The 15465-nt window shown below is 39.0% G+C and overlaps 2 protein-coding genes across 4 annotated transcripts in view; both read left to right on the top strand.

Annotated features, from left to right (window-relative positions):
- The window catches only part of LOC103477838 (uncharacterized), a 14962-nt gene extending 7098 nt beyond the window's left edge, over positions 1–7864 (top strand). Inside the window, exons 6-8 of the mRNA XM_008431149.2 lie at positions 1787–1931; positions 4301–4445; positions 7134–7864. Coding sequence (XP_008429371.1) covers positions 1787–1931; positions 4301–4445; positions 7134–7221 — 378 coding nt within the window. The 3' untranslated portion in view covers positions 7222–7864. The remainder of the gene's footprint in view (positions 1–1786; positions 1932–4300; positions 4446–7133) is intronic.
- Positions 7865–13223: 5359 nt separating this feature from the next.
- The window catches only part of cadm4 (cell adhesion molecule 4), a 226755-nt gene continuing 224513 nt past the window's right edge, over positions 13224–15465 (top strand). The window contains exon 1 of one of the 3 annotated variants that reach the window (XM_008431153.2): positions 13224–13590. In XM_008431153.2, the coding sequence (XP_008429375.1) occupies positions 13461–13590 (130 nt within the window). In that variant the 5' untranslated portion in view covers positions 13224–13460. The remainder of the gene's footprint in view (positions 13591–15465) is intronic. The other 2 variants (XM_008431150.2, XM_008431154.2) reach the window with 2 other exon arrangements.

The raw sequence follows: 15465 nt of genomic DNA, 5'->3' as shown, positions 1-15465 counted from the left end.
TCTCTCTCTCTCTCTCTCTCTCTCTCTCTCTCTCTCTCTCTCTCTCTCTCTCTCTCTCTCTCTCTCTCTCTCTCTCTCTCTCTCTCTCCATTTTGGTCCTATATCAACCATTACCGCAACATGTCAATAATATTAGTTTTTTGATTTTTATTTTTATTGAATTACTGTAATATATTACCTAATAGAATAGATACTTAATTGTGAAAGATTGGAACCTGCCATTTACATCAACTTATGAACACCTAAACAGAAAAGATCTGTCAAAGCACTCTTAACCAAAATAAAATAAAATATGGAATCAAAAACAACATCCCCTGTACTTCATGACTTTCTGCGTGTTATTTAATTATATGCCAGGATAATCAGTTTCTCAAAAAATATATTTTGGTACAAAGGACTTTTTAAGTTACTCCTGCATCTTCACTGTCAAAAACCGCACTACCTTAGCAAAAATGTCTCCAAATCTTGTTTATATTTGGAAGGGCAGATATGTTTGCTCACTTTCCTCATTTTTGTTTTCATTCACAATAAGTTGACTCAGGGTTAATGCTTGTTAAAGGGTCATCACTAATCCAGGTTTTAAATGGGTTTACAAGTCCAAATCCAATTCAGTGGACTTGTCACAGCGCTAATGCTGTTTGTCCTCTGCATGATCTCATATAGGGCTTTAAGGTTTTTGTCATTATCTGCCAACAATGCTCTGCTGTCACTTTTAGTGAGGAGTAATAATCTTAGAAAAGACAGGATGGTTTTGTATATATGAGCTTTCAGAAAAGTCACATTCAGAGAAATAAAATGGAGTCATAGAAGTGTCTCTATTCACATGTGATTAGAGGTAATTTTTCTATAAACGTGCATAAAAACCCCTCTGTGTCTTTGACAAGAGTGGATGTTGGGCAGAAAGCGTCCCAGTTTGACAGGCAGCCAGTGTGAGTGCTTTGGCCCCAGAAATGACAGCAGGACAGAGGCAGGAACAACATACTGCTTTTGGGCGCCAGTGGATTTGCATACAAAATGCTGCTTTGGCCAGACCTGGCCTTTATGGGAAATCCTCTTAATTCAGATCCATTCAAACTGAAATGGACTTTCTTGGCAGGAACTGTGGCTCCCAAGAGCCAAGTCATTTGCATGGTGTAATGTTTTTTCTTTGTTGTTTCTTTTTTTTTTTACCCCGCTCTTCCCAATTCATTGTTCTTCCAATCCTTGTGTTTGGCCTATTATTTGTTCCCCCCATGTTAGGCTCTACCTCGTAATAGTGCTGCTATATCTGTGTCGACAATTCAGGCCGCTCCCCTGCCATCTCATTATGTGTTGTGTTAACAGTGAGCTCTTGCAACATCATTCTTCGTGGATGATGCTGTTATCTGGGTTATTGACTTGTGTCGATGTAAGTTCGCTCATTGGGATTACTGCTCAGGTAAATAAAGTTCATTTAAGACTTTTGGGACAGCTCCCTGAAAAACTCACACCAGCAGAACTTTTTTTTTTTTTATCTCTGTCTCCATCAGAGTCTCAATATTTCTTTTCGTCTTGCTCTAATTTACTATGTCCCACTGCTCATCCCTCTGCAGAACACCAAAAATAACTACTCTGCTCTCCATTACCACCTGTTTTCCCTCAGATTTTCCTCACTGTTTGTTTTTGACATCCTCGAGTTTCCTCTTTATTTTTCTCCTTTGTCAGGGAGCATCAATTGCTCTTAATTTGTATTCTTGCAGGGCTGAAAACAACCTGGCCAATAAAACACTCCCTTTCTTGAAACCTCTTTTCTTTCCCTTTCTTGCAGGGTAATGACTGGATCCTGCCTTCCTCTACACTCACACTGAAGAAGGTGAGCGAAATGGATGAAGGACAGTACACCTGCATGGCTGCACATCCTTCGGTGAAGTCCCTCACCAAGAAGCGCACCATCAGCATCACCCTGCTGCCTGGTAAGTTGGGCGATCGTTCCTCGTCGTCATCCTAGCCAAGTCCTAAAAGTTTTTTCACCTCTTCCTCTTTCTGAAGAAAGACTGGGCTTTTCTTCACAACTGCATGGGGAATTTCATTTCTCAAAAGAAATGTGTGCTAATCTATTGGTTCTTCTATCAGCCACTTAAATGTCACAGTAAAGGTCAGCTCATGCGGATGTTCTAACATCATGAGACGGGTACAAAAAAGTTTTCTGTTTCATGTCCATAAATTTATGGGAACCAAGGGAAAGTTAGGTTTTCATATCAAGGCAGAAGAAAAAGGATGCGATGCTCCTCAGAACTTCCAGAGGTAAAAATGTTTACCTCTGGACCAAAACTCCCCACATAGCAAGTGTGAGAAATAAAACGGCATGTAAAATGTCATATGAGATGATCACATATGATGACAGAATATACCCTACAGCTAATAAATACTCTAATAAGCTGCATCAAATCAAAAGTGTGAAAATGTTAATATTTAAAGAAAGCAGTTATTATCTATGACCTTTCAGAGTTTTTTTTACTTAATTATTAGGTCAAATTAATTGAATGCTCAAATCAGTAGATTTTATTCTGCAGTTTACAGGTGCATAGTGATAGATTCAAATATAAACATGAAGTAAATAGTTAGTAATTTACAAAAATGAATATTCATTTGCACAAAAAATATTGTATATTCAAAGCTTTTAAGTAAGAGTAAAATGTTACATACAACCAATAAAAAATGTTTTAATTAAGAAATCTAATGTTATCTACACATTAAAGAGAAATAGCATTTCCATTATTGTAGAAAAAAAAAGTATGATTTGAGACTGTCACCTTCCACAAGGAGGGTAAGCCACCAAAGACCAGAAGGATTATGGTCACAGGAGGGTTTATCAAAGTATACAAGTGGAAAGTTGAGTGGAAGGAAAAAATAATAGAAAAAGATGAACAATCAATTGGGATAACCACAGCCTTATGACGACTGTGAAGCATATACCATTCATGAGGTTGGGAGAGATTCATAAAGTGTGGACTGTGGCTGGAGTCAGGGCTTCACGAGTTGCCCCATACAGATATGGAATAATAATCAGAATAATAATCAGTGAATCCATCAAGTATGGTTAAAGGGAATAGATAAAATAGACAACAATGTAAAGCAGCATGGCTTCCTTAACACCTCAGCAGAGTTGCAGGTTTTTGCCTCATTAATGCAGTAATTTATGCAAAGCGAGCCCAATCAAATTAATGACTGCATGTTATACAGAACATGAACATGCATTTCAGAAGGCTGGCATTTCTGTATTAAAAATCATTTTTATTGGCATTATGTAAGTTTTATAATCATCTGAGATACTGAATCTTCGGTTTTCATTAGCACAATATCAGTCTGTGTTTAATGAATCTATATAATATATCAAGACTTTGACTTTTTGAATAAAATTAATGAATTAAATTAGCTTTTTGGTGATATTCCAATTAATTAAGATGTTCCGAGTTGGTTTCTAAGTCATTACAGATTACATTACATTATTACATATTCCATTAATATGACATACCTCTCTGTCTAATTTCTCTTTCTTTTTCTTACTGATAGTCTTTCTTTGCTTGAAACCAGGCAATACTTTTATTTGCAACAATATATCTAATCTAAAACCAGACTCCATTTGTCTTCATCATCGGTATCACTGACCTGTCTGTTGTTAATTATTAATTTACTGCAGTTTTAGAATTTACAACCAATAGAATTTATTAAATTACTGGTGTTAAAATTGTGTGTTCCTGTTTGGATTAATGAACACCACTGCCATGAGTCATTGGTGCTCCTTTGTATGTCTGGGTATTTCTTTGGAGTAATTATTAAACTCATCTCTGCATATTGGAATTGTATGTGGTCCTCCCTGATGTCTTGGTGAGACTTCACCACATACCTCTCTGGTTCCTTTGAAGGAGTCCACTACATCAGCTGCACAAACCTTAGGCAAACATTCTCTGTGTGACTACACAGCAATCCTCTTAACACACTGTGTACAAGAAGACAAAGGATTTTTTTTCCTGCATATTTTTTTTTTCAGCATTTGTTTGTTTTGTCCAAAACTGCAAAGACCAGGTTCAGAAAATGCAATTATATTGACTTTATATGTAAACTGGAAATCCTGGGAAACCTCCTGTTTGTTTTTTTTTTAGAAATTCTAACAAGTAGACTTTGTACAGGTCAGTGTGATGACTTGTGTGAACACCCGACATGGTCTCTCTTGTATTCAAGCAGGGAGTTGCCTGGAGATACTTTTTGCCTCGAGGCATTATGAGGTGTGCTGATTTTAGATTCTGTGTCATGCACGTTTCCCTTCATGTCTGTCCCACAGAGGATGCTGCCTGGTATGAGACTACTAATGGGCGACTCTGGTTGATGACCTCCGCGGCTGCAGCATCTCTGGTCGTGTTCATCCTCTCTGTGAGTGTGTTCCTGTGCCGCAGGGCCAAGCGGATCAGGAGCAGCAAGGGCCCCATGTAAGTAACCATTGTTGGAATATTTGTGTCTCCTTATTTTCCGAACAGGCGTCTTCACATACTATAAAAGCTTCTGGTTTTAAACAACACAATTCAGATTAATTTCCCTGCCAAGTCAGAAACAAGTCAGCCGCTGCCAGACAGAAACAACCAATCAGAGCCAGGGGGAGGGTCTTAGAAGTGTCAATCTCGCTTGTGATATGTGGTGACAGTTTTACGAAATATGTAAAAAAATAAAATAAAATTATTAAAGTTACATATTTTATTAACTGGAACAATAAGCAGCATGTTCCCTCACATCCTTTGTTTTGAGATAAAAATACATTTTGATGCTTAAATTGGAATAATTTTGCAATTCCTCCGTTTTACCTGTGATTTTAAGATGCCACCTTTCCAAAACAACTTGCTAGACATTTTTAATTTCATGGTCAGTGTTTGTTACATTTAACTTAAACAAAACCTATACAGAAGTGTTTGCACTCAATGTAATCCCTGGACATAAAAAAATTGAATTCTTAAAGTAAGCATTGACAGATTAGACAAACTGGAATCAGCTGTGCACTACGCATCCATTTTAGGTGTTAAATCCTTGCAGGATCATATTTTGGGGAATGACCATTTTCCCCCAATTTTTGCCTAAAAGTCCCCAACTCCTGTCCAAACATCACAAACACTGCATTTTGAAATAACTCAATTTTTTTTTATTTTTGCGTGCTTGTATTCAACCTCTCTCTCTCTCTTTAACATGCCCAGATTAATTTATTTGTGGAAGAACTAGGTTCTCATCATATAAACAAAGCCAGGAAGGAAGGTGATTTGTTCAGCTGCTGTCTGCCTCTTTTTCACAGGAACACTTACTGAGCCACCGCTTTGAAATCACTTTGGTTAATAGGATCTTAAATCATGTTTCAAAAGCTGATGGCTAATGTGTCTTTGAATAGAGGTGAATGTGTGTGTTTATTTACTCAAAATTGCTTCCCTTTTTATCCACTACTTGGATCTCCCTCTTTGCAGTTTGCCTTTATTTTAACTATGGCTGCAATATTTCATTTTGTCATGTGGCAGAACAAAGGCTATTTCATGTCCAGAGTTTCTGTTTGGTGTCTGCACCTTTATTTGAACCTGCCGTATGATGTCGGCTACATGTGAGCCAGCACAACCCAGACTGAATATTAAAAATCAATCACATGTAGAGACTCTCAGCTACTTTAGCTTTAATATTTTTTAACCAGCCAGCCTCATGAATTCTTAATACCAAATCCATCTTATAAGTTATAAATAAATGAATTTCATCTAAAGCTTACACCTTCCTATTGAGTTCTTCATGGTTTCAAGTAAGAAGGAGTAATTTCTTATTATGGCTAATATTTATGGAAAGAATCGTATTGGAAAATCCTGCGCCTTGCAAAAGATTACAGAGAAAAAATGTCATGTCTAATAATTGCATTGTGCATTTTGTGGGAACAGAGTTAATCTGAAGGCAAGCACTCTTTTCTGTAAGAATTATACTGATTAAACTCAGATTTTATTACACCTCTGGTTGATTCTTAAATGCCAAAAGGAAGAACACGTTTGATGCTTTGAATAGGACCTTTAAGACCTATGTCTGTCTAAGAAGGGGATACAAAATGGGAAATGGGAGAAGGTTACAGTCCATCAGAGAATCCACCATCAATCACATCAATGTCCGCTCAGAACAAAGTGCCTTTTTGGATCTGATGCATCCTGCTGTCTTATGGGAGACATATGACTGTCTCTCTGGCTTAGAGACACAATAGGATGGAGAGGACAGCCCTGCATGACAGGGATGTTGTTCTCTGTTGTTACCTTCACTTTGGATTTTGAAGCATTTTGTAAATACAAAGGGGGAAAAAGTTACTGCAAAATGTATCGGAGCCTGAAACACAGGTCCAAGCACACCTTCACTTGAAATAGAAAAATAAATGTAGCATGAAGTGTAAAGGAGATTCTTGTTTTGGATAAAGGTTGTGGTTTTGACCAGTGCTCTTTTTCATGTCAGGAAACATGGAGGGCAGACATTCAGATGCAGGTATAATAATGTCACTGCAAATGGAAGAAAAAATAAAATGCAACCTTCAAAATCTGGTATTTTGTTTATTAAGGTGAAAAGAAGCTTAATAAACAAGTAACTTTCCAACAATTTAGAATGTCAGATAACAGCCATTGATAGGACAGAACTAGTTTAATATTATTTTTGGTAACTCATGGTTACTTTTTTTCAAAATAATACAATTAGGATGGCACACTGAAGGTTGCTTGCTAAACTCAGTAATTGTGACCCACTTGACCTCATCCATGACCTTTCACATATTTCCCTATAATAGAAATAAAATATTTTTACCTGCTGTTATCTTTGCTTTACAAAACCATAAAAATATAATGTGAACACTTTTTCTCTTACTGCCTGAACAAAAGTTTTATCCTTCATGCAGATGTTTTCCTTGACTCTCTTCCATGAGTGTTTCTTGTGAGTATACAAGTAGGTGTGCGCAAAGACACTCAGACAGCACAGAAACGGATAATTGACTTTCATATCTACAGCCATGTGTGCCTCCAGCGCTTTGTTACAGCCTATAATTTCCTCACTTATACTTTTTGAGTGCCTGCTGCGAGATCGATCCACTGATAATCGTTCTTCTCCGTCTTTCCCTGTCTTCCTCTCCGCAGTGATGACCACTCTCAGAAAAAGCCTATCTACAAATCAAGTGTGGAGTCCCTTCCCTCCACCAGCGCGGACAAACAGCCGCTGGTGTGAATGCTCAGGCGGGGCTGCGGGATGAGAAAGTCAGAGCAAGAGAAGAGGAAGATGGAATGGGCAGCCACGAGGGGGGAGCCAGAGGGGGAAGTGAATAGGGTGAGGTAAATGGGGATATTGGAAGACTGTGGAGAAAAAAATCGAAATCAGTAACAAGCTGGGTGTAAAAAATAAATAATGAAACATAGTGAGGGGCAAATGATTGCTTTAGTGATGCCGTTGCAGCTTTGCTTGTGAGTGTAGACTGCAGTTATGTATCTTGAACAGAACCGTTTGGCAATTTTCTTTTCATTTACTCTGCAGTGGGGAAAATTGTAAAGCTCCACCTTTGCAAAAATGAAGATGAAGATTCTTCCGCTTAAGAGCTGCAAAAAACTCCTTGTACAATTCCCTCCTTTCAGGTGCAAGCATAATTGCTCTTCTGTTTATCATAAATGAACTATTTAGGTGATAAGAGAATGGTTTAGAGTGTTGATTTGTTTCAATGTCAGTTTTCTTTTCCTGTTCCCAAAAGAGGGACCATCATAAAGTACTTGGGAAAGGTTGTTATAATCTCTTTACTGTGGCAGCACTCAAGCACTTTCTACTTCTAATACTGCACTTTTGGATTTCTTTGACATTAAATGGCTTTTAAAAAATATTATTTACCCACCTCCAGTGTGTCATTGATTTTGTTTCATTTTAGAGGTATGAAAAAAGGGTCTGGGGAGTATTGACAATGTGGCAAAGGCCGGACATGCACACTCGCTTGGCTGCACATCTTCTCGATCCTGTGTCTTCCTAGGTTTGCATCAACCTGTTTACTGACCTTCCTCTGCAGTCTGCGAGGTTTTACTCTTAGGGAATGATCTTTACTTAAAGTTATCCAGTATTGTCCTCCCCCCCCCCAACCCTTAACAAGCACAAAACTCATCCACAGTGAGCTTGACAAGAATTGTATTTCCAGTACAGAAAATAAGAATCACCGTAGGGTCAGGTAACCTTGAAACTTTCCCCATCTTTTACAAAAGCTGCTGCTACTTCTGCTTCGACTTGACTAAATTTAGCCTTCTATGACTTTCCAAAATACAACCATCGTATACAACAACTTCATCTTTTTTAATTTTCTCCTCTGTTGCTTTGTAACCCTTACCAGTGCACTGCACAACCATTCCTTATTACCACAACTGTGCTCATATTGCTGAGAATTTCATTACGCCTGTCCGTTGAAGTTACGTCGGATTTTATGCGGTTTTATTATGGGTGTGTGGTTGACCGTAGGCCGTTGTTAATAATGGGCAAAGCAGCGGTTTAACAATGACACTCCATTAACTGTTCCATGCGCCACAGAGCACAGCCCTGGATAATGTTATTAAACTGATTATTCAAACCCCCCTGTACAGCTGCTGCAGCTATCCTTTGTGGAGACTTTTGCAGACTTTCTCCACATTTCTAGTCATGAAGTAAGATCCTGCTTAGTTTTTGGTTCAGGTCCGGCCTTGCTGCAGAGACCAAAAATAGGAAGGCCCTTAAACAAAACAAGGGGAAACTCAAAATGCCTTCCTGCATGTTAAATGCCAGTGAGCACCTGGTTGTTTTGGCCTTTGAGTCAGTCATGAGTGAAACCCTGAGTGCTTATAAGTTGTCTTTTTTTTTTTTCTAAGGCTTCAACTTAATAGGCTCAAACGACAATGTTGTCAGGACTTTGACACAGAAGAGCTGACCCTAAGGTGTAAGGGTCTGATGGGGAGGGAGGAAAAACATTATTCTACAATAACTTTTTGACCTCTGCGGTGCCCCATGGCTGAACCACTGGACAACATCTCAGATGGAGGCAAGACCAGTGCAGAGAATACAAAACAGCTCAATTTCTTTTCTTTTTTTTCAATGTTGCCTGGAACCTCTATGAAAGATTTGTAAAAGCCTTAAATAAATTGATATTTTATTTATGTACTACAATATCACACTAATAATAGAATCCAACCTATTTACGTGCATTTATCAACTGGGGATAAAAAAAATTAAGTTAAGATATATTTTCTTGTCAAAATAACTGCTGGTGCACTTACAATATTTTTACATGATTTTGCTATGATCTAGACATTTTTGTAATGTAGTCAAAGTGTTGGTTAATCAGTCATTCCAATTTATTTCAGAATTTGGAGCTGGAACACATCCAACTTCTGGTTCCAGAGGTAAACAGAACACAACAGTCCGGCACTTTTGCCTGATAATCAAGCACAGTAGCAGATATGGGTGGTTTTGACAGCATAAGCCTGTGCCAAGATCTGCTGGTAAGTGAGATCAACATCTCCATAAACTCCATCAACAAATGGAAGCATGAGTTGTTCTGTAATTTACTATGTCATGGCTCCTCTATCTTTTGACTTGATAAAACCCAAGAACATGGCATGGCTCTCAAAATCATCACTGACCATGAATAATTCACACTGAATTTTAAACAGGTCAAATTCTGTCACACTTCTTCCTTCCACTGAACTTTACGCTAATTTTTAAAAAGTCTGCAAAAGAGTGAATTTGTGGTTTTCATAAGCTGTAAGCTGCAGTTAGGAAATATGTTGCATTATATCACTATGTTCATGTATGCAATTTTAAAAATTGTTTAAAATTGAAAATTACAAATTAACTTTGTCAGTAATTGGGACGTATTTGTGAACATGACGTTTTAGGCAGCTCTTCCCTTCTATATTTTTAGTACGGTATAATAATCTTGCACAAACCTTTGCGTACAAGGGAGCTAAACATGACACTTATGTGGCTGAGGCACTTTGTTTCCATGTGTCACTGACTGCTGCTGTTCTCGTCACGGTAACTTGGTTTTGTACGTACATCCCGCATATGCTGAATCAAAACGCCTGAAAATGAAGGAGTGCAGTTAACGGGAGAAGCAGGTGTTTTCCCCTCATTACTCCCTGACAATACCCCATCTGGTGCAGGAATGGGAGCTGCTTGCCACTGTTTCCCTGCCAACCTGGGAACAAACACTCTGGAAAATGGCTGACAAGGAAAAATTGGATGGGTTAGGAATTAGAGAATGAGTGGGGCAGAAATTATCACTTGCCAAAACAACTGAGTTAAAATGTGTCGAAAAAAATTAACGTGCTAAGTGGGAAGAGCATGAGACTGAGACTTTAAGGCTGTCTGGCTGATCTGTCAGGAGAGGTAAGATATGAAAGTTGAGAGCAACTTTATGAAAGTCAGGGGTAAAAATATTAATATTAATATCAATATACCACTTTGATGTGTTACGGCCTGAAGGAAATTCAGTCTACATGAGCCAAAAAGGAAAAAAATGTCTGGAGGGTTTATGACAGATGAGAGGCCAAGGCAGATTTTAAGACATATGACATGTCATTCCAGCTTTTACCTGTGGGGGGCGAAAAAGATACAGTTGAGGAAAAAATGGATGATTCAAGCCTCACCGGCTCACAAGTACATGGTCCTTTGACAAGATTAGGGGAGGAAAGAGTCAGAGATGAGGAAAGAGAAACAATTTTCATAATGGAGCAAGTCTCTGACTGGAAAACACAATTATGGGCAAAGTGTGGCATACGGGTAAACTTAAAGAGTCCCTTTAACAGGAGCTAATAGGCCCTGACTGCAGGATAACCAGAAAAACAACCTGCTCCTTGGAGCAAAAGTTTTGTTTTCAGACCATTGCTATCGTTGTTTCCAAAGTTTTAGCCAAATAAACTGAGATCACTCAAAGCACAGATTGCATTCATGAGTCCTTGTTTGGAACAAAAGTCAGTTTCTTCAAATTGAATGTCTTTTTAATTAAAATAAAATGCAGCAAGATTAACTAAAGGGGTAGAGTCAACATGTTTTGATCACTAAAAAAGCAAAAGTAATTTATTGTAAAGTTAAGTCTTGCAAACAGTGGAGAGCTTTCCACCTTGATAAAAATAGAGAATCTACTCAGCATGGCATTTATGAAGGGTCAGAAAAATGCATACGCAAGCTTTGCGAATGCTTAGGTCACCTGATGGCCTTGCAGGCCCCAAATTCAACAACATCCTATTGCTACCACAAAAATATGTTATTTTGCAGATAGATCAAAGAAGAGACTTTTTTCCCTTAGTTGCATGTGAATGCATAATTAAAGATAGCTTCTCTTATCTTGACTGCTCTCTGCTTAAACTCTGGAGGTTTAGAGTCCTTGTCAAACAGTGTTTTGATTAAAAGTCCTTAGGAAAGAAGCCCAGAGGATTACAGTCCCAGTTGACGGCGTTTCAACTAAAACCTAGAGGTTGAAGTCCTTGTCAAATGGCATTTTTGACTAAAGTCCCAGGGGGTTAGAATCCCAGTTAAACGACATTTAACAGAAGTCCTAAAAGGGGTGCGGGTTTTAAAGTTTTTATCTTTTTTAATCTTTTTTTTTTTCAAAATCTCTTTCTTACTTTTTATTCAATGTCACATGCTGTTTTTTTTATTATGTAAAGCACTTTTAAATGCCTTGCTGCTGAAATGTGCTATACAAATAAAATTTGATTGATTGATTGATTGATTGATTGATTGATTGATTGATTGATTGATTGATTGATTGATAAACAATATTATAATAACTATAAATAAAAGAATACGCTGGTTTTACTGGGTCTTATTTTGACAGTGAACCGTTTATTCTGACATTTTATAAACAGGCTGATTTAGCAATAGACTGAGTCCGCAAATAAGCCAAGAAGCAGCGCCGTAATGACGTGACGTTGGCTCCGCCCCTATGCGGAAGTAGAGGAAACCTCCAATAAAAAAACAGCATTATAACGGCAGTGCCTTACCTAAAACATATTTTGAATCATGTTTGCTTCATCAGCCAACACTGACAACATGCAAGAAAATCCTCCAACAAGTTGCAAATCCGGTCTTTAAGGTTATTTGCAGGAAACAATGGAGAAATCAACAATAAATCTAAAGTCTTTCGCCGCCAGAGGAATAATGAGGGTCACAATCCCATTAGATGTGAGCGTGAACGCTGTGTCGGACGCATTTTGCTCATACAAAACGGGTGAGTAATGACTTAAATAATACCAACTTGTGAAAATCTTCCTGCAGGAAAATACTTAAAAATAAACACTAGCATAAAAAGGTGCTTAAATGTAAATACCACAGTTACTTCAAGTATGTTTTCATGCTGCCATAGAGCTTTCACTGGAATTTACACATAAAAGCAAACATAACTTTCTTCATTTATCATTTGATTTGACTATCAATAAGTGTCGTTTTGACAAAACAGGATGTTTACTACCAGTTACCTTAGATGAACATGTGATAGTTGCCATCTTTAACAGTTTTGTTCAATTGGATATGAGGTCGGCTGCAGAAAGTGCTTCCATCACTTCTATCTAAACAACTGCATTAAGTTAGAGAAAAATTCTGACCCATTCCTTGGGGAAATGTTATTGATACACTATGCATAACATCAGTTTGGCACATTCAGCTACTGTAAGGGACAGTGGTCAAAGGTTGATGCAGAAATATAGTTAGGTGTCAACAGCATACCGTATGATTTGTAAGAGATCTGTCATATAATCTGATCAGTGACCCAAGAATAGAGCCATGAGGACTCCCACGTGTAATCGTTGTTCGCTCAGATTTATAATTAGCAATTTATGCAAATTATGCACTCTGTATAAATACATGTTTCCTAATCTGTAGCTCATTCATTAAATATTTTCAATCAGCCCCAGACTTCCATAAATAATTTAAACCTAGTTGTATTTTATTTTTTCCTTTTCAGTCCATAGAAATTAATCAGCAAATAATTTATTTGCATCAAAAAAACAAAAAAAACAAAACAAAAGAAAACTCGATTATTAATTACATTCGAGCAAATTGTTTTTAAAGGACGCAACACTTTCCTGGCCGATTTCCCTCCTATTTCCTTTAGCCAATATTTTTAAGCCCCAGCCCTCACTCATATTAGCAAGCCGCTCCCCCCCTATACCTGGCCCTGCGCGCTGTAATTGGTCGGAAAGACACACGGGGCCCGCCCCGCTGGCAAGCTTTTCAAATATATTTACAATGTAAAACAACCGAGAAAAAACGGCAGAGCCATCATATTCGTAAGGAGAGAGCGAGGGGGAGAGAAAGTGTGCGCGTGTGACAGAGAGGAAGCGCTTCGTAAAACACACGCGCAGTTTCACGCGCGCTGTCAGACAGACACATCCAAACACAGCCACACGCGCGCGCTGTGGTGCACGGCCGCCCAAGGCTCTGTCGGAGTGTGAACCTGCGGGTTCATGACACTGATTTCTCCGGGGAAGAGGAATACTCAGGAAGATCAGAGAGGAATATCAACAATGGCTCTGAGCGTGTGGAACTACTGCGTCCCTCTCGCCATCATTACAGCCGCCTGCTTGGTGAACACCGGTAAGACTTGAGACGAAAGAGTGAGCGAGTGTGATGTGAATGGGGATGGAAGAGCCGTCAGTTTGTTGGGGGCGACTCAGTCAGCGGGCAAGTTTGCCCAAGTCCTCTCTGAGCTGAATGACGTTTCCAGCTGCTTTGGTTTATTAGGCAGCAAGTGGAGCGGGAAGGAGGAAAGGGCGAAAGCACGTGTATAAATCATAATGCTTAAAAATTCAGCACATGGTAATTATTGCTAGAGACGATTTTGCGCAATCCCGGGGTTTTATTTTAAGTGAGTCACTCTAGCTGCCGAGCTGGAAAGACCCTGGAACACCTCGGTCAAGACAAAAGTGAAACCCGCGGGTTGTTGTGACTTTTCGCTCCCGCTGATCTATTTTCTGAATGGGTCTTCCCATGCTCCGATGACCCTGGTGCGTCTCAGCATTTTGATTAGCCCTGTTGTTGTATGTGCATGGCAGGACTGGAGCCTGTGACATGAGTCTCCTGTGCGTGCTGCTCCGATTGAACACTCTGACAGCTACATGAGTGCAAATTCCCGCAGTGGATCAGACCCGTGTCAGACACAACGCTGAACAGAAGAGGAAGTGTTTGCTCTTCCTCTTTTATCCCACAGAAGTGTATCTGAACAGACCTTTGATACGCCTCCTTATCAAATACAATAACATTTAACAGTCGCGTTACAAACCCGTGTTACAGCGGCTCCCGCAGAGCCCCTTATCTCGGGATGGTCCTGCACTGCTTCTTCAGGCTGATTGGACAAGTGCACGTTCTGCAAATACAGAAATTTGGATTCCAGAGCAACTTCAGCCCCTAGCCATCTGCTCGGGAGGGAACAGAAGCACAAACTCATAACAAAGCCGTTTAAGTCCCACCCATAACACATAAGTGCTCGTGAATGAGATGAAGTGATGCTCACAGATGTTGCTTTGCAGGGTTTTGTCTTCTGAAGGCTGTTAAAGGATTAAGTGATAGGTCAGGTATTACCTTTGTCACTGCCACTGAAGTCATGATGTGTTTTGTTCCACACAAGAGGACCCCATTGCTCCATTGCAAATTTCATGGTTGGACTGATAAGAGCCTTGGCATCGCCTGCATATTGATTTCCTCCCCAGAGAGTATTTTTGTGTGTCTGCTATGGGATCAGGGCTGGCTGATTTATATGCATGAGCTGTAGGTGTTAGTATGTTAGTCTAAATGGAGTTCTGTGTTAGAGGTTTGTGTGTTTGTCTGAATGACGCTGGAAGCTGCTGCGTGTGCTGCTTACAGTGCAGGGTTTTGGCTAAGCTGCAGGCACCCTCAGCTGGGGGTTGCTCGCTGATCATTGTCATTAATCTAGCCTCTGACAGGAGCCGGGGGAGAAACATGAGGCTGGGGGGATTCAGGAATGTTAAAGGCACAAGGTGGTAAAGAAGACACTGCAAAGCTGTTTGTTTTGAAACTATTTCTGATAAAGAAAACAGCATTTGTTGTCCTTTGCCATTCTAAAGGGAATGTGGAAACTAATCAGGCTTTTCTTGGCCAGCACTATTTCTGATTTTCTTTGAGGTGTGACCTTACTGATTCAGCTTTTTTTCTACATATGTGTCTTTTTTCTTTTTACCTAAAATACTATAATATATGACATAAATCAGTTCAATGCAGAATCTTTCATAGACATTGTAGTTTTAATAGCAGCAAAAAAAAAGGAATTGCAAAATGGTTTGCAGTTTTGCATTTTTAATTGTTCCTTACCTTTTGTCTGATTTTTGAAGCCGAACAAGTGCATCAAAAAGCACTGATGCGTTTATAAACCTCAATTATTCAGTTCATTGTTTTGATTCATTTCACAGATGTCAACGTTTTCACATTCCAATCACCAATCAGACACAATAAAAG

This window comes from Poecilia reticulata, linkage group LG16 (assembly GCF_000633615.1).
Source record: "Poecilia reticulata strain Guanapo linkage group LG16, Guppy_female_1.0+MT, whole genome shotgun sequence".
In the NCBI taxonomy this organism is placed as follows: Eukaryota; Metazoa; Chordata; class Actinopteri; order Cyprinodontiformes; family Poeciliidae; genus Poecilia; species Poecilia reticulata.
The sequence above is the reverse complement of the archived record's forward strand: the minus strand, read 5'-3'. Positions and strand labels throughout refer to the sequence as shown.